The following is a 26,494-nucleotide window of genomic DNA, read 5'->3' as shown; positions in this document are numbered from 1 at the left end:
CTGTGAGCCTGCTCATTGCAAACCGAACCAAGGCAAATTTCAGAGTGGCTCATGGATCAGGGTTTTCTCCTGGAGCCACAAGTCCAACATTCACAGGACATGTCCCTAGGATGTGGCTGAGGTCCACAAACTCAATATGCCCATGTATGATACTCATCTTTTCTCCAGGATGGGACTTTGTACCTGTACCATGCAGAGCCAGGCATGAGGGTTGCTGAGGAATGGACAGGAGAATTTAGAAAGCTGCCATGGAGCCCTTCCTTCATCTCCTCACCTGAGGACTAGAACACATTAGCTCAGAACACTTGCAATGGCTGCCTCTCAGCACCACAGAACAGTACAAGCCAGGCCATGGGGAGCTGATTCTACCTAGGAAGCCCAGGCTCCAGAAGCAAAGGTCTGGTGATACCCTTCTCTGCCATCCCTTGCTGTGTGGAGATAAAGTCGGGGAAAGGAGGGACCTGGTAATCTTTTAACCTCACAGCTTCTCACAGGCCCCAGCAGCTGTACAGTTCTGAGTCTCAAGTGTTAGACCCTCTTCCTATTGCCTACAGCAGTGGCTTCTCCACGGTGCTCATTCTGAAACTCCCACTCCAGAAGAGGGCAGGGGAGTGCAGGGCAAGGTCAGCCCAGTGGTGTTCCATCCATCTGCACAGCAGGCCCTGGGGAGAACCTGGCACCTGCTCTGGAAAGGATAGGTGTTGTGCTGCTGAGCAGATCCACGTGCAATGCCATAGCAGTTGAGGGGACCTGACCCATCACTGGCTGTCCTTAGTATGGAACCCAGACAGACTCAAGGCCAGACTTAAATCACCAGCACCATCTGCAGGGTAGATAAATCCTTCAGCAACCAGCCCTGTATACTGCAAGCAAACGAGTGTGTAGTACATTTCTCAAAGAGACATTGTCAACTTCAGGGAAGAAGTTATAGTGTTCAAGAGCTAACACCTACAGGATGTGAAATTTAATTAAAAGAAACTCATTCTTGATGATCCTGAGGAGGAAAGACAAGGGGAGGCAGCAGGGTCTCCCTGAGTTTAAGAACATGGAGTGCCCCTATCTGGCTAACTGGGCCATGCTTTATGGTGACAGTGATGACAGAGCCCTGCCAGGGACTGAAGCAAGGGTTAGACACAGTCTTGCTCCACAACCAGGAGGCAGGCCAGGCCCCTCAGGTGACACAGTTTTATTGGCAACAGTACATTCACAGCTACACGGGGAGGAACACTGTTTTCCTGAGGCCAAGCCACCAACCTGTACTTAACTGAAACATCATCAGGTGAAATGGTTGGATGGTGTCACAGGCTCCTTCCGGACAGTAGCCACACTTAGGGGCAGAGCTCAGTCTGGACTGACCTCCATGGGCACTTTGGATTTCCAAACTGTGTTACTAACACAAATGGAGAAAGGTGCCCAGCAGGAGGAAGGTAAACCTGTCCAGTCGGTGGCATCAACTGCAGCAGAGGGACCCACATAGCAGTGTCCACAGCAGGCCCTGGCCCAGAAGTGTTTGTATGTCTCCAGAAAGTGACACAAAGGGATACTGTGAAAGTGAGTGTTAGAAAACAGGGTCTGTGCAGTTCTAAGAGAGGGGCATGCTTCACTGGGGCTAGGGTGTATGGCGGTGCTCCACTCTAATAGCTGCCTTCATAAGAAGAACCAATATGGACATATACACAGAAGAGGCCATGTGACACTTGGGACAGAGGTGGGAGGGAGGGATCCTACCAGTCGACTGGGATCCTGGGGAAGATATTCCTGCTAAGCCCTTATTTATCTATTTATTGTGTGTATCAGGGGAGTGCAGAGAATGTATGAGAGTGAGTATATGTATGCATGTATGTTGTATGTATGTATGTATGTATGTATGTATGTATGTATGCTGCCCATGTGTAGAGCACATGCCTGTGCAGAGCCTTGAGGAGAACATCAGGTGTTCCGCTCTTTATTTCTTTGAGGCAGGATCTTCCTGTGAATATGAAACTGGCTTTTTTTTTTTTTTTTTTTTTTTTTTTTTGGCTAGGCCAGCAAGCCCCAGCAATCCTTCTGTCTCCTGACAGTACCAAGGTTACAGGCATAGGTACAGCCATACTGGCATGTAGGTGGGGCCTCTGGTTTACACAGTGAGTGCTCTTACCCACTACATTGTTTCCAGAACTCAGTGAGGCTAAAGAAGGAATGGCCCTGCCACACCTTGAAGCCTCAGGCTTTGTAGCTTTGAGGGAACCAGTGTCTGTATTCATTAGCCCAGTCTATTATACTTGCTATGCAACTCCAGGAGCCTGATACACTGGCAACTGAATCCCCAGCCCTGATATTGTCCCCTTCCTGGGGTATGGCTGGAGGGTACCACACTCTACCTAAGACGGATCACAGATAGCCCCTGCTCCTGAGAAATGTGGTGTATAGACATGGCCCCATGCCCTGGACCACAACCAGCCACTCCATCCCTATTGCCTTCTGCAGACTGCCTTCTGAGATGGCATTTCCCTTCTATGCCCGTGCTCTGGGATACAGTGACCACTCTTATAATACCCCAAGGTTTCCAAGAGCGTGAGTGTGTTGTATGAACATGATTTGCCAAGCCTAGGTACTTGGTATGCCAGAGAGAAATGCAGATCTCAGAGTGAGGACAGCGTGCCAGGAGGTACTGTGTCAAGCAGCCTGGTAAAAATGGGATGTGAGAAGGCAGCCGACAACCAAACCGCAGACTCAGGACGTGGCTCCAATGGCCCCTATCCATGCCACTCTAAAAAGGAGCTGACTTTGGTGAGGTAGCACCATCACCACATAATATAAAGGGGACTCTGTATGGGGCCAGGCCATTGTGTCAACACACTGAAAGAGTTAGGGTCTCAGCCTGTCTATCACCTACCTGTCTCTAACAAGCACCCAACAGAGTTAGATTCAGTGGAAGCAAGGCAGAAACACTTAACAGTTGTTAGAGTCACTGAGTCAAGGACAAAGCTGGTTGGAGGTCACTGGCAGGATGAGGGGGGAAGGGTTTTGACTCTGCCCTGGCTGGCACCCTTCTCCCAAGAGGGAGGCCTCCCTGATCACAAAGTACTTCTCAGCTGAATGCGCAAAGGTTAGAGTGGCGCTGATTAAATTGCATTTGCATATGTATTCCCATTTTCAATATTCAAGGCATAAAAAACTTGCAATACTTTTTAATAACTTGGACTTAATTCATATTTAGATCTGCCTTTGTGTGCAGCTGCTGGCTTTGTTGGTGGTGATAGAGCAGACAGGGCCGTGGCAGGTGAGTGCTGGCTTACTGTGCAGACCTCTCCAGGCCTGCTGGGGGCTGGGCCATGGGCCCCACTGATGGACTGTGCTCCTGGAGCATGGAGTAGTCCAGACTCACGGTATGCTTGTGGCCTAGTGTGAGGAGAATTACACAATCATACCTGATGTGAGGGGAATGATACAATTCTGTTCACTGGGGGTCCCCACAGGCTGCTTATGTCTGAGGAAAAAAAAAAAAAAAAGGCGTGTTCAAATAGGCTGATGGCCCTACACCAGGCACAGACTTAAGGGAGGAACTCAGGTTGACTTAGCTCAGACTGACAGCTCAGGGAAGATCCTTGCTATCTCATCAGCTCCAACTTCCTCAGTGATATGAAGGGATAGCCCAGACGGTCAGATCCTGCACCCTCAGTCAGAAGACTGTTGTCAGGACTGGGTCAGTTATATCCACATGTACCAGCCATGTTCCCACACAGAGTAACAGCAACCAGAGAACCTGAAGCAAGAGATCGTGGCTATGGGATTCAGCTCCAGACACTAGAGACTACTGGCTACCCGCCTAGACAGTCCTAGGGACATCCTCGACGCCCCAGGGAGGTTCTGCAGAAGGAACAGCCCTTGCTAGGACTACTCCACCACTAGACCACTGGAAGCCAGCACCTGCTAGGCACACTCCACCAGGTAGGCCTCAGTCCTCTGCAGAGGCCTATTATAAGTCCTGTCTCCAGAAAAGCAGTGGGGCAACTTGGATGAATAGGCTGGTGTTCCACATTTCAGATCTCACAGGGGTTTTAAGGGGTGTGAATAAAAATGGTCCCCATTTTATTGCATATATATTTGAATGCTAAGTCATCAGAGAGCAACACTACTTGAGAAGGAATAGGACCTTCCTTGTTAGAAGAAGTGTGTCACTAGGGGTGGGCTTCAAGGTTTCAAAAACCCAAGCCAGGCCCAGTGTCTCTCTCTTCCTGCTGTGTGTGGATCCAGAGAACTAACTCCCTGCTAGACTCTAGTACCACATCTGCTTATGTGGCACCATGCTCCCCAACCTGATGGTAATGGACTAAACCTCTGAAACTGTAAGCCAGCTCCAATTAAATGCTATCTTTTATAAGAGTTGCCTTGGTCATGGTGTCTCTTCACAGCAATAGAACGCTAACACAAGAAGAGAATGAGGAAAGTAGCTTAGCTCAGGCTGGAGCCCCCAGTAACTCTACAATCTGCTCTCTTAACTAGATCTGCCTTTAAGAATCTCAGAGCCAGGTGTCTACTGAGAATCTGACATCTCACTCACACCAAGGAATGAGAGCCACCACCACCTGCTGGAAAACTGTGAAGCAACAGTGTGTGGCCTGTCAAGCACCATGTAGACGGCAATGGGTGAGGGGCAAGCACAGTGCAGAGGGGCCATCCATCCTCCCAGAGTTCTGATGCTTATGATCCCTGAGGAGTTACAGATGGCATGCAACATGTAAAGTTGTGGACAGAGGCCTCCCAGCAGAGAGTTGAGAGAAAGGCCATCATACCATTGTGAGCACAGAAGCTGCCAAAGGAAATCTCCCCCTCCCCATGCTTTTTCAGAACCTGACCCAGCCCCATCAGCTGGAGTTTGTATCACCTTGGACATAGACTTCCTCAAAGTTCACTAGAAATCATGCCTGGCAACTGCCAAGATGAGGCCATTAGGACAAGCAGTTGTGTGAACTTTCTCAGAATTCAGCTACCATGCCGTGAGGACACCTGAACATTAAGATGCCCAGTAGAGAGAAACGAGCTCCAACCTCAGCGCTCCAGGGCCCATGCTGAGCTAGTTCAGCACAGAGTCTGCCAGCCCCGTAAGCCACGTTCAAGGAGGGCTATCGGCATCATGCCGGCCACCCTGCCATGCTGTCCCTGCTGAGCTGGAACAAACTGAACAAATGTGACCGAATAACAGCTGTGATCTGAAGCCACTTAGCAGAAGTGTGGGATGATCTGTTTCACAGAACAGAGCCTACTCCAGGTGGGTCATGAGAACTGCCTGAGCTGGTACTCTGTGAGCCTGGTTGGGGCTGAGAGGCCTTTCTGAGCAGAGATAAGGCCTAGCTCTGGGAACTTGCACAGCCACCAAGAACCATATGTCAATCTTGTTTCTGTACTAACCAGACTCTAAAAAAGACAGACAGACAGACAGACAGATTCTCTCTCTTCTCTTCTCTTCTCTCTCTCTCTCTCTCTCTCTCTCTCTCTCTCTCACACACACACACACACACACACACACACACTTTCTCCTCTCTCTCCCTCACCCCACCCCTCCATAATGATATAATGCAGAATGTTGAAACTGCTAAAGATCCAAGTCTCCACAACTAAAATCCCTAAGGTCTAAATGCCCGAAAATCACAGCACTAAGAGATGAAAAGCCCAATGGTAAAATCCTGAAAGTTGCAATCCCCAGGGGAGAGCCTGTGGGATGCGCTATACAGGTAAGAGAGGAGGAGAGGCATCTGGAATCTGGAGGAGGGAATGGTCATGAATGTAGCCACAGCACACACTTCAGCTTGGAAATGTGCCTCGGGTCTACACTGGTATCCCATCCATCATAATTCTGAAACCCCAGGAACGGAAATGAATCCAAGAGCTTGCTTTTGCCTCAACAAGACTGGGAAACTGCTGGATGGTTGAAAAGCACTCACCTACCCAACAGGATGAGAAGACAGCGCTGCGCTGCTGTTGGCCATCACTGTTGACCCTGCCACACTTGTACTACATGAGCGCATGCTAAGCAGACTTCTATGGGTGCAAGAAAGCAGAGACATGATGCATAAAAGATAAAAACTCAATGAGCTGTGTCTATATAAATGTAAACTGAGTCCCACAAGAAGTTCAAAAGAGCAGTCTCATGCACAAAAATGAATACAAGTGCAATTTCATAGGAGATAAGTTACCGAAAGAGATACAAGATTGTGCAAGCCAATCAGACTTACAGACTGCTTCCATTCAACTGGCCTGAACCAAGCCTATGAAAGACCCTACCTTCTTTCCTGTGCTCTACAACTGTTTGCTCCCCAACTAAGCTGCTGAAGTTATGCCTGCAGTTCACTGTGCTACTTGGTTTGTGCCTGTATCATTTCAAAGCTGAAATTATTTTCATGCCTTCCTGGCTGCCATGAGGTGAGTACCCTCTTCTCCCTGCACTCTTCCTGTGATGTGCTGCCCTGCCACAGGCCCAAATGCAATGGACTGTGAGATGTACTGGCCGGGGTTATGGAGGAAAGTAAAGACAGCTTCAACCCCAGAAACCCCAAAGGCAGGAGTTGGCTATCTCCCTTCCCCTTAAAACAGCCACCAGAAAGCTGACTCTCCCACAGTTAAAACTAGTAAAAATTTCCTACGCTCACAGTTATCAGGCTTTGCTCCTTGTTTGACTTTATAAGCACCCCACTGGAACACTGTCCCTGGAGCCTACAGCCCCTGACTATGCAGACGAAATATCTATCATCCGCCATCTGTGCCCTAGCCAATGGCCACACAAACCTTGCCCCAGAGACCCCTCCCCAGGAGTATAAATACCCTTTCCCCCTCTAATAAACAGAACCAGTTCTCTAAAGCTGTTGTCCAGGTATGTGGTCTTTACCCATGCACTCAGCCAACCAAGATCCTGCCTGCAAACCCAGCCTTCAGGGACAGCAATGGACCCATGCTGGCACCCTACCCATGGAACTCCCAAAGCTATGCCAAAATAAACTTTTAAAATATTAAATATATATAATATTATTCATCTTAAAATATTATTATTTCTATGTGTATATATGCATTTGAGTGCAAGAGCCCACGGTGGCCAGATGAAGAACTCAATGCCCCTGGAACTAGAGTTACAGACAGTTGTAAGTAAGATGATTGTTTCAAGCATGTGACAGTGAAGGAAAGTCACAGTGTGTTGTCACAACGTTGACTCCATGCATTATGTAAAAAACAGACAACTCGGCAGCATCCTCAGTGAATGAAGAGAGAACTTCTTGAGATCTTGGATCTTTGGGGATGGCACACCTGATGGTCTGACCCATTTCACAGATATGGTTAAGGTGATCCACCATGGTAGCTCAGATGTCCTCAGTAACAAAGCTGGGCATACACAATTACTAACCAGCAACGTGTTTATGTACTTGACTTTCTGGCCAGTCTCTATGAATATGGCTCACTGGCTGGGGCTCTAGATCTACACCAGTGCTGTGCTATTCCTGAGTATCAATGCTTGCAAATATACTGCAGTCTGTTCCTTTGTGTAAACTAGCCTATGAAGAGTTCTATCATGTTTTTATGTTTTTCAAATAAATCACCTTCTTAAAAAATGTCTTCAGGAAGAATATTTTAAATTATTTTTTCTAGAATTGCACTTTCACGTCTTTGTTAAATAGTCTAGACTTGAGGATTATGGGTTATAGACTGACTGAATCTTTGAAAATTATGGCTTGAAATACCTAGTCCTGAGGCAGGCTCTGCTGGTAAAAGCAGCACTGTGAGCTTAGGAAGCAGTGAGGCAGGAGAAGGTGGTACCCTAGTGCCAAGTGGTGATGCCCACCTCAGGGGAACTGATAGGGACGTGGATGGTCATTTTCATTATCATGAAAACCTACCCAGCGAGAGTGTTGGGATGAGAAGGAAAAGGCCTTCACTGAGAGCAGGAACCTGTGTTGTGCAAGGGACCTCTTGGTAGCTTCCTCCCTCCACCTCATGAGGACTACAGAGCATTGTCAGCCTTTCTCCTCCTCTCCATCAGACCCTCATCTATCACCATACCAACCTCCCTCCACCAGCAGAAGCGTGTTGACATGTGCTGGGAGTTACCATGGACCACTTGGAAATAAGACAAGAACATGAAATTCAGTCAGGATAAAGAAAGCACCATCCCACCCTGTGCCTATGTGGCTACATGGCTGGTCCTGTGTGGGTGGCAAGATACCCCAAGGTCAGCAGTCCTCAGGCTTGAGAAGACGACTCAATTCCTCTTGTACTTACTAAAACAGACCACAGGGCCACAAGAATCTGAGGATAAGCAAGTGCATTTCTAGGTGGACTACAGAAGAAGCACCACTGCTTCCCTCTGAGGACCCCCATGTATAACCAAGTTCTAGAAGAGATCAAAACCAAAGCCACCAATGGACATTGGCCTTTGTTGAAAAGCTGAACAAGGGCGCTGGCACTCCCCCAATGTCTGTACAGTATCTGAGGGAGCCCAGGGATAGATAGCACACTGCTAAGAGTCCGGGGTGAAGCATAAGAAGGATAGGCACCCTAGGAACCCCAAAACCACAGAAACAAGGGCAGGACCATATGTAAGGTGGAAGAGCTGAAGGAGTGGAAGAAGGGCTGAGAGCTAAAGAACATATATCTGCGAGGGAGCCTCCATTTCTGTTCCCACCAAAACAGCTTCTGAGCATCTTCATGGAGGACACAGCATGGGGATGGCCCCTCTTCCATGTCACATGCACAAGATCCCACTGCTTATTTTAAGTGACTTGAATGTCCTTCGGGAGCTGCAGATAGATTTGAAGTGGGTAGATAAAGCCTCTGATGATTAAGTGTAAATGACAGTCCTCACATCTGCTGACACGAGGACCTGAGAGAACAGACAGTGACAGGAGGTGCCAGGCATGAGCTGCACCTGCACAGTAGAGAGCTTCTGAGGGCTCAGGTGCTGAACCAGCTCCAACTCACTCACTTGCCCTTTCTGACAGCACTTCCCTGCTATGCCGTTTGGCAATTATTTGCCTGGTGAACTATCAGTAACTTTCTCCTAAAGAGAAAGAAGCCTTTAACAGCTGCCCCTGAAGTTCAGGAGGGCCTGCTCCACTTGGCAGAGACATGGAAAGACAGACTTTGAACAGTATGGCTTTAATGATACGCAGAGCTGATGAGGATATACAGAAACAGAACATGAAGAGCCATGGCTCAAGTTACCTCAGTCCTGTCCCAGAGGGCCTCTTCAGATTCTCAGATCGCCAACAAGAGAGGCCTGCTTGATCTAGTCATGGATCCTTGTTCACTCAAGCCTGAGGTACTCTTGCTCATTCTGACATTGGAAGGGCTGTTAACTCTCCCACGTAGCTCAGCAACAAAGCACCAAGAGGACTCCCCTTACTGCCTAAGATCCCTGACCGAACTTCGAGTGAGTGTGCATTTTGTGGGCTGGCTGACATCAACACTGAGGGCTGCCACACAACTCCCCCAAGATCACTTGATCCATGACAAGACTTCTAAGTGACCTCACACAGGTCCACTGTCTAGGACCACTCTTTCCCAACCTGCTGAAGCTGTTCCACCACCTTCCTTTCTGGTAGCCCTTCTGTAGAAGGGCTTCTCTACTTCATGCCACAGTGATTCCAGATCCCAGCTCTGGCATTAGAAATGCTGAGAACATAAGTATCCCATTGGTGTGTATCTTCTGAACCCAGTACATGCTAGGCAAGCATTTTACCACTGAGCTACACCCAGCCCCAAGGTTCTGAATTCTGTCTTTGTAAGAAAGAAGGCTACACATATTGTCCCAGTTACTATTATGGCTCCTTTCCCCATCAACCATCCTCTGACATGATTGATAGGTCAGTCTCTGGCTCCAAGCAACCACTCTAGGCTGCTGGCCTGGAAACTCCTATAGCCCTCTGCCTAGGAAGTCACACTCAGACCAAGTCCCAAGGGTGAAGGGAGCTAGATGAGCAGAGCTCAAGAAGAGTGAGCACTGTGCTGGATCAACTCCCCCACCTGTAGCCATGCCATCCTACAGTGTATCTATAGACCTTGGCTCCTATGTGCCTTTTAAGACTCCTGTGAGCCATGGCTGTGCTTTAAGATTAAACAACACTGGCTCCAGAGAGAAGAGGCCATACTCCCAAAAGCCCTTCAAAGGACACCTGCACCCCTAAGTCTATGCCCAATACTAGTGCTTCAGTATAGGGTAATAAAGGAGAAGAAGAAGAGATGCCAAGGCCACTGAGAGGCCACTGCTCTCTCAGTACTGCTCCTGTGTGTCAGGGCTATTTGTCCCGACCACAGTTCTTATCAGCAATCTCCCAGACCCTGCTGCTGGCCCTGCTACTTGACTTCAATCAGCAGCAAAGTGCCTGTCTCCTGTTATCACATCCAGGAGTGGGAAATGAATACCCAGGCTCCAGCAGGCCTGTGCAGGAAGGGGAGCCACACTGTAGGAATGGGAATGAGCTGCTGCTGGAGAGCCCTTGGCTGTGCCAGAGGAGAAGTGCAGGAGGACCAAAAGCTGAGGGGTAGCTCAGGAGCAGGAAGGATACAGCCAAGGAAACACAGCCCAGAGTAGAGTGAGGCTGGGTGTAGCACAGACCATGGACAAACTGTATCCTCTGCGGCCACAGTGATATCTACATGCAAAGACATGGTGGGTGCTTGTGGAGGCACTCAGCTCAGTGAGTGTGCTACAGTGGTAACTGCCATCTCCGACATGTGGGATGAGGCTTCAGCATCAGCTGTATGTCCTGCTAACACTTCCTCTTTCCAAGCAGCACCAAGCTGGATCAGCTCCCCGACCTGTAGCCATGCCATCCTACAGTGTATCTATAGACCTTGGCTCCTATGTGCCTTCTAAGACTCCTGTGAGCCATGGCCGTGCTTTAAGAGTAAAAAGACACTGGCTCCAGAGAGAAGAGGCCGTACCCCCAAAGCCCTGCAAAGGACACATGCACCCCAAGCCTATGCCCAACACTAGTGCTCCAGTATAGGGTAATGAAGGAGAAGAAGAGGAGACGCCAAGGCCACTGAGAGGCCTGTGTTGGGCTCTAGTACACTCCACTCTATGACATGGTTCATGACAGCATGGTGGTTTAGAAGAAGTGGAGAAGGGTACCTGCTGGGAGTTCCAGGTACTGAAGGAGATGCACACACTGGCCTGCTCCTGTCAGGACTACCTCCCCGTGCACCACATCCTGGAGGTTAATTCCAATGGTGACTGATAGGAAGGCAGCAGCTGGCCCAAGAAGCTGTCCTAATGTCTTAAAGTCTGGTCCCAACTAGCCTAGAAAGAAGAGCCAACTACTTGCCCATAAGGCAAAGCTGTGAGCATTACATCAGGTAAACAGGAAGAGCTGTTTATGGTCAGAAGGACCATAAACAAAATATTACGGAAAAGTAACTAAAAACCTTGAGACTTCCCACACTGGGGATATGCCAGGCTAAGCTCCCAGAAGCAGGTCTTGGGTTAACTTATTTTTTAAGTTCTTTCACAGCACATAAGGATGGAGGTAATTTTCAAGCTAGATGAGTGCTTACAGGAAGAGTCTCTCAATCAAGGCCATGTGGACAGAAAGCACCCAAGAGCATGATGCCTGCTGGGACCAGGGAGGCTTTCCTGCCTCCATGCAGGGCTTTGAAACAAACATCACTCCCTACAAACAGCAGTTTTCCCCAAACCCTGGCCTGGGGCAGAATAAAGCAGCCTTCCTCTCCGCTGGCACTGGGGTGACATGTGTGACAGGCAGGGATATGCGATCTCAAGTCAGTGCCAGGAGAGAGAAGCAGGGGAGTAAAAGGGAATATATGGGCTGATACAGGAACAGTGAGGAGATGTGGGTGGCCCTGATCCCCAGTTACCAGTTCCCCTCCCATTTTCAGGGTTGGCAGAAGCACTCTAAAAAGTCTCAATGTTAAGATGACCCTGCCCTTCGCCTTTGGTCTTTGTCTTTTGTCTAATGTACTGGACACTATTTCTACATGCCACAGGGTCACCAGATGTACTGGGTTAACTACTCAAGGTAAGTGCTCCCAACTTCTAATAACAGCATAACCCACACTGTACAGAGAGGCAGCCCACATCTGTGAAGTAACTGAGGCTAGCAGAGAGCTAATACCAGGGTGAAGCTGGCCAAGGTTAATGATAATGAACTATGTGAGCATCTACTGAGCTCATGTAGACCTTAAAGCCACTGTACAATGAGACAGGTCCATATAGATGCATGCTTACTATACAAAGCCAGTGCCCACACCTCAAGTGGGCCCTTCTTCAGCTTTTTCTTGTGGTTACATTCTCCGATGGGCTGGGAGCAAGCGACCCTTGCACACAGAGAAAGCAGGTGAGCCATTGCTTCTAATCAACTTCCCAAGAGGAAGTCAAGCTTGGCCCTGGGTAGCAGCAAGAATAGAGAGGTAAAGCCGAGTCTGCCCCGTGCCCCAGGCTGCAGTCAAGCCTGTGCGTAGAGAAGACCTCATGGGGGCAGCTGAACAAAGTTCAGAGCAAGTCCCAGGGAGGAAGCCGAATATCCACACAGAAGCAGGAGGTTGGGAGGACCCTGGAGGACAGCACAGCCCCATAGGATGAGGACACACATCACCCAAGAGCACAGGACAGAGTCCTCAAACAGAGTTCTACAGGTCCTCTGAAAGCTGCCAGCTCCTCTCGGGCCCCCAGGCCATAGCAGATCCTTGTTCTGTCCCTTCCTGCTCTCATGTGGCCTGTCTTGTCATCCATTCCTGTCACTGTAAGTACAGAGCAGTCATTTGTGGAAAGCAGGCGTATCTGTACCCTCCCCCTCAGTGTCCCAACATGACACTCTGGGAGGATGACTGGATTCTCTGGCCACACAGAATTCAACAATTCCCCTATTATTTAGGACACTCAGCCTTAGTTATCATTCACTGTAGGTCCACCCTTGTAAACATACTGGGACTCTCCCAGGCTGTGCATTTTTAGCAGATAAATGGGAATGGCTAGTTCCCTGGAGGAGTGGCCTTCTGGTGACCCCTGCTCAGGAGAAGCAACCTCACACATGCCAGGAACTGGGTCTTCTCTAGGGCTCCCTCCAACAGCCCTGGCTTTCTTGAACGCAGAGGCCTCTAGAACTTAGACAAATTGTTGAAGGTCCCTCTTCAGATAAAATATTCATGAATACATCATCTCGGAGATTAGTAGAAGCAGGGCAAGAACAAAGTCTTTGTGACACTAGGAGAGGCTACCACCTTTAGATCCCCCACTCCTGTCAAGAAAGGCCACAGAACAGCCAGCCACTCTTAGCCCTGGGTGAGGAATCCAGGACACAGGTCCTAGAAGCTCATCAATTCATTCATCAGTTAGCATTAAACCCCTTCACTGAACCACATAGAGAATGCGCATGCTTTCAGAGGTCCATGCCCTATGACATCAGCAGCCCTTAGCATAGAGAGATTTCTGTTTCACAACACAGATTCCAGCCACACAGAGAGACTAGTACCTTCAGGGAAACCCAGTCATCAGATGTCATGTGTGCTCTGGGCTTCCCTCCCTTGGCTACATGTCCTCTACCACCTACTGTACATAGGGAGGAGCAGTCCTCCCACAGGTCTCTGCTTCACCCTCATCAGTGACTCTGTCATCTGTCTCCTTGTACAGTTCCCACACCTCCTCTAAGAGGCAATCGAGGTCTGAGAGACTTCTCCCAGAGGTCCAGTGGCCTACCAGAGACCCATATGGCCAGGGTTTCCCCATGGATCAGTGACCCCCATACACACCTGCAGATGCTCCTGTGAGGGCAAAGCTGCACACTGCTGGCCTCTAACACATCACAATCTGGGCTGCTTGAGGGCTCCGTGGGGACATCACCTAGTGACTTCCACATTGAGAGTACGAAGTCCCAAGCTCTTCTCAGACTTGCAAATGCAGGCTTTCCTAAACTACCTTGCATGAAGGCAGAGAGACTAAGGACCTTCTACTCAGCTCCAGAGAGCAGGGCCTCAACAGAGCAGCCTGCTGGCTCTATTCCTGGACCCTACTGCCATCCTAAAAAGACTTGTGTTACAATTCTCTCTCCTGTGGATGAAGTCTGTGCATAATAAGCAATACCACATGGACAGCACTTCATGTTGTCCAACCAGGGAATGTCACTCTGTCTTCTTGAGGGGCCCCTGCTGCAGCCTCCTTGCTACCACCACAGCAGCAAGCTTCCTCTGCCATTTTCTTCAAAATCCCTTGTTGCAGAGCCTTGTGATTTCCAAGCCCAGTGCTGTTTCTTACTGTTCTGTCATCTACTTCTGAGAATCAGATGTGGGCGGGGGCTGGAAGTAACCTATGAGAATGCTGGAACATGGTCAAGATGCCATATGAACCTAAGGTCCTGCCTGGTTCTCCACATCTTCTACTTCCCAGATGAGCAGCAAGCACTGACCCAACCACAAGAGCCTGTGATAAGAGGAGACCACAGAGGTCAAAGCTAGTGACCCATCTACTCTGGTATCTGCTTCCTGGTTAACTGTCTTGGTCCCAAGCCTAATGCCCAGGAGGCCCTCATGGGCATTACATGTACCATAAAGAGATGTACATGTACCATAAAGCTCACTTGTTAAAGTGGGGACTCAATGAGTAGGTACTCTTCACTCTCCAATTACAAAATGGCATAACCAATCAATTCACCTCCAGAATTACAAAGAAAGTTATTCAGAGTGGTCATAATGGATTGCCGCGTAGCACCTGTTAGTAATGCTACAGGAAGACCAGATGCTGGGAAGGGAAGGACAAAGGCCTTCCTCTGGCCCAACTAATTATTCTTCTTAATGAGACTCTGTAGATCACTCGGGAACACAGGGCAGTTTGTGGCCCTTTAACAACTGTACATTCCCATAGACTCTAAATGGCAAAGGCAATGAGATGCCTGCCCAGCCTGTTGCTAGAAGCTGAAATTAACACTCACCCATCAACAAGCTTTTCAGTTTTACTAAAGTCTATAGATGGATGTCCTCCAAAGGCCCATATGCTCAAGGCTCTGTCCACAACCTGAAAACCACTGGGAGGTGGTAGGACCTTTAAAATCTAAGTTTTGTGGGAGGCCTCCAAGCTGGGGCATATGCTCTTGAATGTGGGAATACTCCAGGCCCTTCTTCCTCTCATATCCCAGCTTTTGAGTGAGGCATTTTCATGCAAGCATGCTATGGTCCCTCACCACAGGTCCAAAGACCATGGACAGAAATTTCCACCAGAACACCCCTAAGTTCAGCAGAGGAACACTGATCTCAACATGCCTCACACATTTTTGACTGGAAGAGAACTCAAGATATCAGCTCCCAGGTGGGCTTGAGAGATAACCAGTGTCAGAATTGTGTGGAGGTGATGGAACCTGGACATCATTCCTCTAGGATGCACCTGGTCCATACTACTGAGCCCTCACACACCTGACTAAGCAGGCTGAGTAAGCCAGAACTGCAGAGGAAGAAACTGTCTCCTTCACATTCCCCAAGCTTCAAATGTGACAAAGCTGCTAATCTAAACAGGGCGAAGAGTGGCAAAGCCCAGAGGGTACCCCAGACACACCCTAAGCTGGCCCCTCCAACCCCAGAACACCGTGCTCCTACTGCTGCTACTGCTGCTACTGCTGCTACTGCTGCTACTGCTGCTCTCAAGGGGCAGGCTTGCCCTTTCGTCTTCCGGCTCCTCCCTCTAAACGTAACTGCAGTGGGCCAAGTCTTGCTGAGTGTTCTGTTTCTAAATCCTTATCAGACTGACAGTGATGTATGCTTGCTTCCTGTGGGCGGGTAGGCATGAAGAGCTTACACTCTCAAATCTTAATGGGCTTATGAAAAAATGTGTTGTACAGAGACCTGCTTCCTCGGGCTTATTAGATTAACCCAATCCATCAGTTCCAGTGCCACCTTAGCCACAGAATCCATGCTGTGGCACCCAGGAGGTCCGCAAGCCATGATTGCTGTCAGCTGGGTACAACAAAGGATGTAGCAGTGCTAGGAGCCTGTCCTCAACCCTGGACTCCAGGTGTCCTGACACAGCTATAGCTGGTCCTGCCTCAGGCCAAGCCAGCTGTGACTACATAGTCACCTCACTGCACCTACTCTTTGTGGCAGACTGAGCATGAGGCCCCTGCCTTACAACCCTACTCTGTCCTCCTTAACTCCCTAGGCAGAGAGGTCCCTGCCCAACCTGCCAGTGCCTGGCTCTTTGCCAACACAAGCAAGGCTATGGTTCTGTCATAAGTACCCTTCCCAGGCCATCTGTGAGTTCCTGGGGGTGCTTCCTCGGATACCATGATGTTGCCCCATGTCCTCATACAAGCTCTCCACAGAACAGGTGTCATGTTATAGGTGACAATGGAAAGACTGGAAGATAAATGAATGTCAATAGCAGACACACCTCCTGGGAGCTCAGAAAAACCTTGGAAACCACAACTATATCCAACTTCATAGTCTAATGCTGACAGAATGGACCTACTATACAGTGACTTCTGGGCATCTTCCACCTCCCATACACCACCCCAACCTCTGCCAAAATCACTTTCCTTTAAAAGCATTAGAGAGGCCTACACTACCCTTACTACAAACTGATGTCTGGAGCGGAACCTTCATCCTTCCATGCCTTTACAGCCTGACCCTCCTTACATCTCTTGAATGTGGCCGAGAATGGCTCCAGCTAGACCCAGGTGTCCTAGGGCACAGCACTAAAAGCTAACAGGCTGCTCACATGCATAAGAGCTGATAAGTCTTCATCCCATGCTCCAGTTTATGCTAGCTAATCATAATGCCAAATGCTACTTGAAATACCTGCAACAACAAAATTCTAGCATGTCACCAACTACTCACTGCTCTGGGAATCGCACAAGCTCTGTAGTATACACAACAGTGATGCCACAGTTCCCTGGGACAGAAATCTGCCATGCAGCTTCTGGGGCTTTCCATAGCTATAACAGAAGTATCCTCAAGGGCTGGGGTCTCTCAAGGATAGACTGGGGAAGGCTCTGTCTTCTAGCCCACCTGCATGGCTGATGGTGGCCTAAGTTCCTGGTGGCTAGGAACACAATTCTTCATCCTGTGGGAGGCTCTAAGGAGTAGCTTATCATAAGCCAGTATGAGTGCAAACAGGAAGTCCCAACTGAGACATGTGTTCTCTATCTGCTGGAAAAATCTTCAAGCCTAATCCTAGTCCACACCGAAGGAGGGACCACTCCAGAAGCTTCCCGCACACCTAGACTCATCTCCAATCCCTGAGCATGGCCACAGAAACATGTTTGAATGGACAAGGTTCCGGCCCTGGCAGCATCCACTCTGCCTACTGCTTCTTACTACAGCCACACAAGTAGTGTCCAAATGTGAGTGAGCCCACCCCAAAGCCCTTCTAGCACTTCTGTGTAGGTACTGACCTCACCCCGCCCTAGGACACTTCATCTGCTCCATCCTCACTAGACTCCTCCAACATAAAATGTTCTTCTTCACAGACATCCTGTAGAGACCTAAGCATATTGACCACAACTCAAAGCCACTTGTCACTTGCCACCCATCCCCCAAGAACTGCCCAGCTCTAGATGCCCTCCACAGCATTGCCCCTAATGCCTAAGATAAAGGAACTGGCAAAGCATCTGATCTGTGGCCTGGCTCTCTCACTGGCACATGGTCCTTTGAGATCACAGTCCTTTCTGCAATACTCCCAAGGCCCAGGGGCTCAGGAAAGTCTTCAATAACATGGGTAAACTGAGTGGCTTGGGGATCCCCACGACTCTTTCCTGCAAAGTACCAGGGCATGTGCTAAATGCAAGGAGACCCTGACTGCAGCTCCCTTCCAACCCACCTCTCCCAGGTGCGGTGAAAATGGCAGCGAGAACAGTAAATAAAATGAGGTGTTCCAACTAAGATGTGAATGGGTCAGGTGAGAGGGCTGGAGTAGCGCAACAGGCCATTCGTCATCAAACGACCATCCGAGCACAACCACCTTTGTGTGGGCAGAAAGCTACATGTCCCCTGCCACATTGGAAGAGTAACTCAGCTGCAGCCCAGCACCCAAAGGACAAATTCCAGAGTTGCTGTCATGCTCAGGGCTTAGTCTAGAGGAGGTGCTTCTGGTATGGCTAGATCCTTACCCTAGAGCACCTCAAAAGCAGCTTTCAAAGATGAAAATCTTTTAGCCATGGGAAGCACCATTCAATCCATGACTGTCCCATCTGGTGCCAGCCTTTGTGATAAGACAATAGAAAACCCTAAGGGACACATATCTGCATGACCCATGCTTGTCCCATTCAAAGACGATTCATTTCATCCATTTCCTGGCCACAGTCTCTCCCGGCCAGGGGCCTGGGACAAGGCGCTTATCAACAACCTTTCTTTGGCATGTGTCCCAAGAGGTTCTTAAGCCACACTGTAGGGATGGCCCAGCCAATAAACACTAATTATACAGAGTGACTGCTCAACTGTCGTCTGAGGATGGCTCTGGGCTTCTAGTGCCAGAAAAGGCAGCTCAGCCCTGGAAAATGGAAACACACTGATTTGAAAGCTTATAACCAGGGGCCTATCCATTCAAAAAAGAGCTCTGATACAAAGGAGTTGATTCATGACAAAATTAAATTGCAGGAAAATTAACTCAACGACGAGGTCATGAGTAGTCTCAAAGTCTGAATGCCGACTGAGCACTTCAGGGAAACAGCGCAGAACATGGCTGAGCTGATCTGACTTCTGTCTGCTCAAAGTGTGATTGGCTTGATACCTGCTTTATTCATAATGGGACAGAATTGCAAGGAACTCTGAGCTTAATGAGCAGGCCTGGGTCATGAACAGCCTAAGCAATCACAGGAATGAGAGCATTTGCAATTTATAGGATATTAGGTTTTGTTTCTTGTCATCCAACAGAAAGTAATCGATGCACTCGACTGGCAGCTACTTCGGTCAAACAGCTCCAGGTAAGGCTTTAATTCCTTCCCCGCTAGTATTACTGAATGTCAAGTCCTAGATAAAAACCTACAAATCAGGAGCATGCTCTGCCATGAAAACACACCCAACCACACAGCTCACAGAACATTACCTCATAGACCTCTATGATGGCACCACAGAACACAAGAGGCAGAGCAGACAGAAGGCAGTTTTGACATAGCAGGTGTATTAGCTAGCTGTCCCATTACTTCAACAAAACACCCAGCAAAGCAGCTTGAGGGAGGATGGGTTTGCTTGGCTCGCAGATCAAGGATGCAGGCCATCATGTTGAGAAAGTCTCAGGATGTGAGGCAACTAGTCATATGGCATCTGTGGTCAGGAAGCAGCGAGCAATGGATGCTGGGGTCCAGAAACCCCTCTCCTTTTCATTCAGTCTATCTGTTGGGAGGAGTCTTCCCACCTCAACCTAACCTTCATAAGCCCTCACAGACTTGATAGCCTAATGTAAATACTCTCTCTCAGGTAGGCCCAGAGGCTAACCCATGAAGTTGACAGCATTAACTACCGTAATAGGTATTAGGAAAACAAAACAAAGATATCCACAAAACTGACATTTCCTGTGTGGGCACACAAATGCACCACCAGCACTTAGAAGGAAGGGTGATGCTACCATTCAAGGGAGTTCCAAACTCAGGCAGAGACGGTAGACACAAGGGCCCAACAGCACCCTGGCCTGTGAGAAAGATGCAGCACCCAGAACCATGTCCTGCAATTTCTAAACCAAAGACTCCCCACCCAAAGGTTTAGTCTTATTGTACAAGGGTCCTGCCTGCCCTAACCTCTGTATGCCCACACGCAAGGTTCTAACACTGAATACTACGCAAAGCCTGGACACATGCCACCTTATGCTGACACATGCTATCTGGAGCCCCATAGTCTAGTCCTGCCCCCAGCACCAATGCAGTGCCCCCTTTACAAAGCCCTGGCACAGAGCCCATCCAGGGCTCTCACAGCAGGGAGAACTTGATCTTTTACTATAAAAACAAACTCACTTGGTACTTCCTCCCTAGCTCCCTGTGGCGATCTGAGGCCTCTCCCCAGGCTGCAGTGCCCACACCCCATGCACACAGGGCAGCTTCAGAAGGCTTCACACACAAAATGAAAAGAGACTAAAATAAGCAACGGACACTCAGGGGAGCCAAGGTGGATGCTTCCAGAAAACTCAATCTCCTCAAGACATGAATTTCATCAAAATTGGTGAAGAGTGGAAAATTTCATATTGTGTTGCATCTGTCTGAGGATTTCTTTAAATCTTTATTGTAAGTAACTCAAAACATAGACAACACGTGAGTCCCCAGTGTGAAGTTTCTGCAAGAGCTGCTTGGATGTACAGCAAAGGTACATGATTACTCGGCCATACTTACAGTTTAACTCTGCTTAAAATGTAAATTGCCAGTGAGAATGGGAGGGGACTGTCACTAACCAGCTGGAGTGCAATCAGGTGACAAGGAGAATCTTAGAAAGTCCTTTTCCTTGTTCTACATATAGCCAGATGACAGAAACACCTGAGCTAGATTTTTTTTTTAAGACTTTGTTGCAATGGAGAGGATATTCTGCAGGAATCCAGTGTAGGAGCAGACAGGGTGGGGCTGGGGCCATGGGCCGGGTGCTCACCTGGTAGGTGTCCCACAGGCGGATGGTGCAGCGCAGGGGCAGCTCCCTCATCAGCAGGTTGTTCATCCAGCGGAAGGCAAACTGCAGGTACCGTACCTCATGCCCGTCCAGATGCCGGTGGACCCGTTCTGCACAACACAAGCACAGGCTGTCAGGGGAGCCTCGGGGGCAAAGGACTAACTCCATTAAGGAAGAACTCCACATTCCACTCTTCAGGAGGAGAACAATTAAGGGGCTGAAGAGATAGCACAGTGGTTAGAAGCACTTATCACTCTTGCAGAGGACCTGAGCTGAATGTCCAGCACTCAGATGACAGTTGACAACCATTTGTAACTCTAGTGAAGGGGCTAAAGGAGAGACAAGAACCGAGCCATCACGCTTCTAGAGATGCTGTCCTAACCCAGGCACCATCCCTCCTGTACAAAGACCCAGCAGACCTGTTCCTATCCAGACTAGGCAGCCTCTAGCTGCAGGACTAAGTACTAAAAACAACTGGGCTTCACAGAGAGCCAGGCTCTTCCAAACATTGTCCCCAAAGGATAGACCCTGACTTATTTAGGGTTACTATTACTGAGATGAAACACCAGAACCAGAAGCAAATGGGGCAGGGAAAAGTTTAATTCATTCACAGTTTCATATAACAGTTCATTAACAAAGGCAGTGAGAGCAGGAACCTGAGCAGGGCAGGAGCCTAGAGGCAGGAACTGATGCAGAGATCATGGAGGAGTGCTCTTTGCTGGCTCGTTCACTGTGACGTATGCTTTCTTAAAGAACCTAGGACCACCAGCCCAGGGACGGCACCACCCACAATGGGCTAAGCCCTCCCCCATCAATTACTAATTTAGAAAATGACCTACATCCAGATCTTATGAAGATGTTTTTCTCAATTGAGGTTCCCTCCTTTTCAGATAATTTTAGCTTGTATCAAGTTGATATTAGTCACCACAGACCCCTACCAGCTAACTACTGGCTATGTCTCAAAAACAAGGCTTTCCCAACCATTGAAGGGAGAAATCCTCAGGTATTTCATCATAGTATTAGCAAACAGGCTGAGTGTAAAGGCGAAAACTCAGAGATCAGGCCCTTATTAATGATGGGAAATAGAAAGCAATTCAAGGTCAGTTACAGCAAGAGTGCGTAGCTACAGAATAGAGCTAATGAAAGCAGCCATGTTCCCTCCAGTCTTCACAGAGGCTGGGCAATGTACTAACAGAGTAGAGGGCCCTAAGAGTTTGAGAGAAGGGTTCCAGGAAGAGGGGTGATGGTCCTATGCCTGTTCTGAATCTTACAGATGACCTGCTTCTGTGTAAGAATGTACACACTTAACTGGGCTGCTGTGGCCAAGAGGCAGTCAGGCCCACAGGAGGTAATGATGGGCTGGTCCTAGAAAAGCAGGCCTCAGCAGGCAGGCAGTTCCTGCACTCTCTGCCCTCTGTTGTCCTCAGCTGACCAGAATAGCTGGGACAGGATGCTCATGGGTCTAAGCCACAGTTTGGCAGTGCTTTGTCCCCTCAGGGTCCATGTGTCAGAGGCTGGGTCCTTGCTATGCAATGGAAGAGGTGGTGAAACCTTTAAGAAAAAGGTTCTGGAGGAGGTCCTTATGTTAGGGGAGACTTGCCCTCGGGAGGGACTAGAATACAGCTCTCACACAGTCTGGCTGGTTCTCAACAAGAGGGCTGTCACAAAAGAAAAGCCTGATGGCTTTCTACCTCCCCTTTGGCTCCTGTTCTGCAGTATGAGCTGTCCCTCTCACAACTTTACCACCACTGTGATGACACATGTCCTCATCAGAGATGAACTGACGCTAGTGTCCTATGCGTGAATCTCTGGGACTGAGAGCGAAATTACCCTCCTTTCCCTATAAGTGAGCAGTTTCAGGTATTTCATCATAGTATTAGCAAACAGGCTGAGTGTAAAGGCGAAAATTCAGAGATCAGGCCCTTATTAATGATGGGAAATAGAAAGCAATTCAAGGTCAGTTACAGCAAGAGTGCGTAGCTACAGAATAGAGCTAATGAAAGCAGCCATGTTCCCTCCAGTCTTCACAGAGGCTGGGCAATGTACTAACAGAGTAGAGGGCCCTAAGAGTTTGAGAGAAGGGTTCCAGGAAGAGGGGTGATGGCCCTGAGACCCCCAGGAACGTGTTCCTGATCAGGCAGAAGGACACAGAGGTCTCTGTATCTGCCATATGCTGCTTCTGCAGGAAAAGACTTAAGAACTAGGGTTCCAGGCCCAGCAGAAAGAGGCCTAACCCTACCATGCTGCTGGGCAACGGGGCTGCCCACACTAGCTCTTCCAGCTGGTTCCACTCACTGCAGATACTGGATTCTCTTTATTAAAGAAGTCTGGTACAGACCTATGCAAACAGGATTAATCAACATCCTAATTTTATAGAGGTAATTTTTTTTTAAAGAAGACAGAAATTCTTTCCAGCTTGAAATTAGCTGTAGTTACACAACTCAACTGACAGAAGACCCAAGGGCTCAAGTGGCTCCTCATCCCAGCAACCTTTGCAGCTCCCAAGGGCGCATCCTGCTGGGACGGCAGCAGCCTCGGCTGTGGCCCAGCGCACTGAAGCAGGGCACTGCAGTTGATGTGAAATTCAAATCTGATGAACCCTTGCAAACCAGCAGTTTAGAAAATGACTGAATTTACTGAACAAGGTTCTTTCTACACAGGAGCATGAGGAGTGAGCTTTCATGAATAGGCAGGTGGCTGTTTGGGGACCCATAGCCCAAGGGTGGTGGCAGCACTGGGGAGGAAACCCTGGCATCTGGAAATGCCAGGTGGTGAGGGCAGCCTGCAGGGCAGTGTGGCTGATACTAGAGCAGGTGTCCCAGGCAGGTGCCCTGGCTCCACTGGTCACTCCCAGCCAGTGACCCACTACTATCAGGCTACAGCCAGTCTTACTTCTACCTTCAGCTGTCCTGAGGACATTAGTGTAGGGGTCAGCAGACACTCCATCATCCCTCCTCAGGTGGACATACTATGTGACTACCAGATCTTCATGGTTAGACTCAACTTCTCCAAGGGAATAGTTTCCTTGGAGACTCTCTGTGTCAAAGGAACAGCTGATACTGGAGCTCCCCACCAAAGATTCAGAGAAGAGAATGAGCCACCACAGGGACTTATATCCAGGAGCCATAGCCTCCTACTGGCCACATTCTACCTGTAGTACCAGCAGCCCACCTACCATGGGGAAGGTAGGAATCTTAGGACCTGGAAAACAAACAGTTCTAACATGCACCCCACAGGCAGGTAGCACCTTTCTAAGACAAAGTGGCAAGAAACTACTCTGAAAAATTAAACACATTTCTGGACTATCCATCATCGGAGTAACCTAGCGGAAGAGGGAAAAACCAATCCTTTCTGCCCTATAAAAAGTAGTCACAGAGACCAGCAAGCTGCAGTCCCCAGGTATGGCTGACTTGGTGAGGGCAGGTTCTACCAGAGGTTTATGATAGGTCCAGGTGTGGTCATCCTGCAGAATGACCATAACACTGACAGCAATAGCTATTGCTTATGTGCCTACATAAGGGCACAGGTCAACCCTTGCAGGGAAGGTTTGCAGGGCATCATTCCCCAGAGAGGATATACAAGGAGCCCCCTACACCAGGGCTACGCTCCTCTCCTCTAAGAGCCAAGCAGGATAATGCTGGAGCCTCTCAGCTATCTATGTCACCAAGCTTCTGAGCACTTGGTCTTTCATCTGCTCAACACGGAACCCTGAACTCGTAGGAGTCTGCTAAAGGGCAAAGGCCACACATATTAGGTAGTGAGACCACACATGGGATCGTGAGGACCCCTGTGAGTATCTGTGGCCAGTGTTCTATGTGTGGGCTAAGCACTGCCAGGTGGAACCACTGACTCTGGCAGATGGAATGTCCAGCCTGTAGCTACCTGGACAGTATCCTTGATCATAGGGAAGTGACCATTTTTCACTGACTGCATGCTACTTGGGAAACAGGTAATGAATGGGAAAGTAGACCAGCCAGCTTCAAATGTGCACAATGAGTCTCTGGCAGGGTGCCTCCTATTTTGAACATAGTGTAAAATACAGTGCTAAACTCTAGGCGTGACTTCTGGTTTATATACATCGGAACTGTGAATGTGTGTGCTGAAATGACTCCTTTCTCCTGTTTTGTAAGTGACCATGAGCTCATGCTCTCTCAGTGATAAAGGAATCTGGTCAGCAATAATTCCAAAAGAAGAATTTCCATTTCACTGGCAATCAGGGTTCGAGCATAATGAATGAGTGGGCAGACATAATTACTATCATCTTTCAAGCCAAAATGTCCTGTGTGGCAGGGCAGCGTGCACTGCTGTAAAGTCATCAGAGGGTACGGCAGCCACAGCCTGCAAAGTGCTGTCCTCTGTGCTTTCAATGGTGGGCCCATAAGCTGAAATCCTGCAGAAAGCACCTAGTCTTCTGGACTGCAAGTGCAGTAAACTATGCACACACACAGCACCCTGGAGCTCCCGCTACAGGTTAGCAGTATTGACATTGGACCAGGCAACAAAGATTTATTTGCAAAAAGAGCAGACACAATGGCCTACATTTAGATATCCAACAAAGAAATCTTTCTATCCCTGTGCTGAGCTGAGGGCTGGCTGAACACCACCTGCTTTTGCTGGGCCTGGCTGGAATGAGCTTTGATTAAAGGGAAAGATTCTGATCATCTCATCCGTTAGGAGGATAAAAAAAGAACAGAAACAAGAGCAACCAATGGTCAACACAGGGCCTGTGCAGCTGAAAAGCTGCTTCTTCACCACAGCAACAGTCAGGTCCTAAATGGGTGCTGCACCTAACACACCTGCCAGCTAGAGGACCTGGGGACCTGCTGCGTCACGGTGACAGGATGAGAGGCTAAACCAAGAACCAGAGAGAAAATCCTGCCGCTCAATCTCAGAAAACCACACAGGAGGTGACAACAGCAGCAACCACCCTCCCTGAGAAACAGGCAGGGTTCCTCTCAGCAAGGCCAGCGAGCTGACCTCCAGCAGAGTGTGCTCAGAAAAAATGATAAAAGGGTTGGAAGTGGGAGAAGATTCAACACAGATGGCTTACAGCAACCAAGGGCTATAGAGTCAAAACCCAGGGCTGTGCAAGCAGGACCATGGAGACCAGGGCTGTAGGGATCTGGGCTTTGAAGACCAGGGCACTGAGGACTAGGCCTAAGCAAAGCAGCCTACTTCCATCACCAAACCTTACTAGCTCAGGGCTCCAATCAAGGAAGGCGGCTCTTGTTCCTTCCTGACCTAAGAGGATAGAAGAGTGAAGCAAGGTCCCAGGGATGGAAGTCTGGGTTGAATGGGCATCTGGGCCAGCCCCGAAGCTCAGGGCAGGCTCAGTTCTGCTCCTGGAGATGATCTGGTTTAGGAAAATCAGAATGCCTGGGCAGTGCCCAGGAATACAAGTGACCTGTACTGCCACCTAATGAGCTGCAACCCTTCCCACAAATACGTCACTACACTCTAATAATGGTCAGATAACTTTCTCAGAAAAAAACAAAAAACATTTTCCTCAGAGATCATAATGGAAATCAATAGGAACTGAGATTTATTTAGAAAATTTTAACACCATTTCAGAAATGTGCTGATCAGCCAAAGAGAAATTCCAACATTCTCAACTGCTGCTCCTGAGCCAAGCTCAGGCCAGAGAGGCTACAGGGACTACCTGCCCTTCAAAGGCATCCCAGGTGCCCAGGAGGTAAGAGGCCAGCCTGCTAAGTTGTAGCCTCAGGAGCAGTTCACCAGCCCCTGTTCCGAGTCCTAACCAGGGGCCTTGAAAACCTTGCCTTGTCTCTTATACTAACAGGTTCCTGGTAGGTACTAGACAGCTCGGGGGGTGGGGACTGGTCACCTAAAGCAGGAGCCTTGCTGGACCCTGGGAAGGAGAGGGAAGCTGGAGTGTGAGTGTCACTACATACCCAAGATGCACTTGCCACACCCACAATGTAAC

The 26,494-nt window shown here is 48.9% G+C and overlaps 1 protein-coding gene across 2 annotated transcripts in view; it reads right to left on the bottom strand.

Moving 5' to 3' along the window:
- Tbc1d22a (TBC1 domain family member 22A) overlaps positions 1 to 26,494 on the bottom strand; it is a 286,436-nt gene that overhangs the window by 83,467 nt on the left and 176,475 nt on the right. For both annotated transcript variants that reach the window (XM_034517002.2, XM_076911843.1), the window contains exon 11: positions 20,533 to 20,660. In XM_034517002.2, the coding sequence (XP_034372893.1) occupies positions 20,533 to 20,660 (128 nt within the window). The remainder of the gene's footprint in view (positions 1 to 20,532; positions 20,661 to 26,494) is intronic.

This window comes from Arvicanthis niloticus, chromosome 13 (assembly GCF_011762505.2).
Source record: "Arvicanthis niloticus isolate mArvNil1 chromosome 13, mArvNil1.pat.X, whole genome shotgun sequence".
NCBI lineage: Eukaryota > Metazoa > Chordata > Mammalia > Rodentia > Muridae > Arvicanthis > Arvicanthis niloticus.
This window is presented reverse-complemented; position numbering and strand designations above follow the sequence as displayed.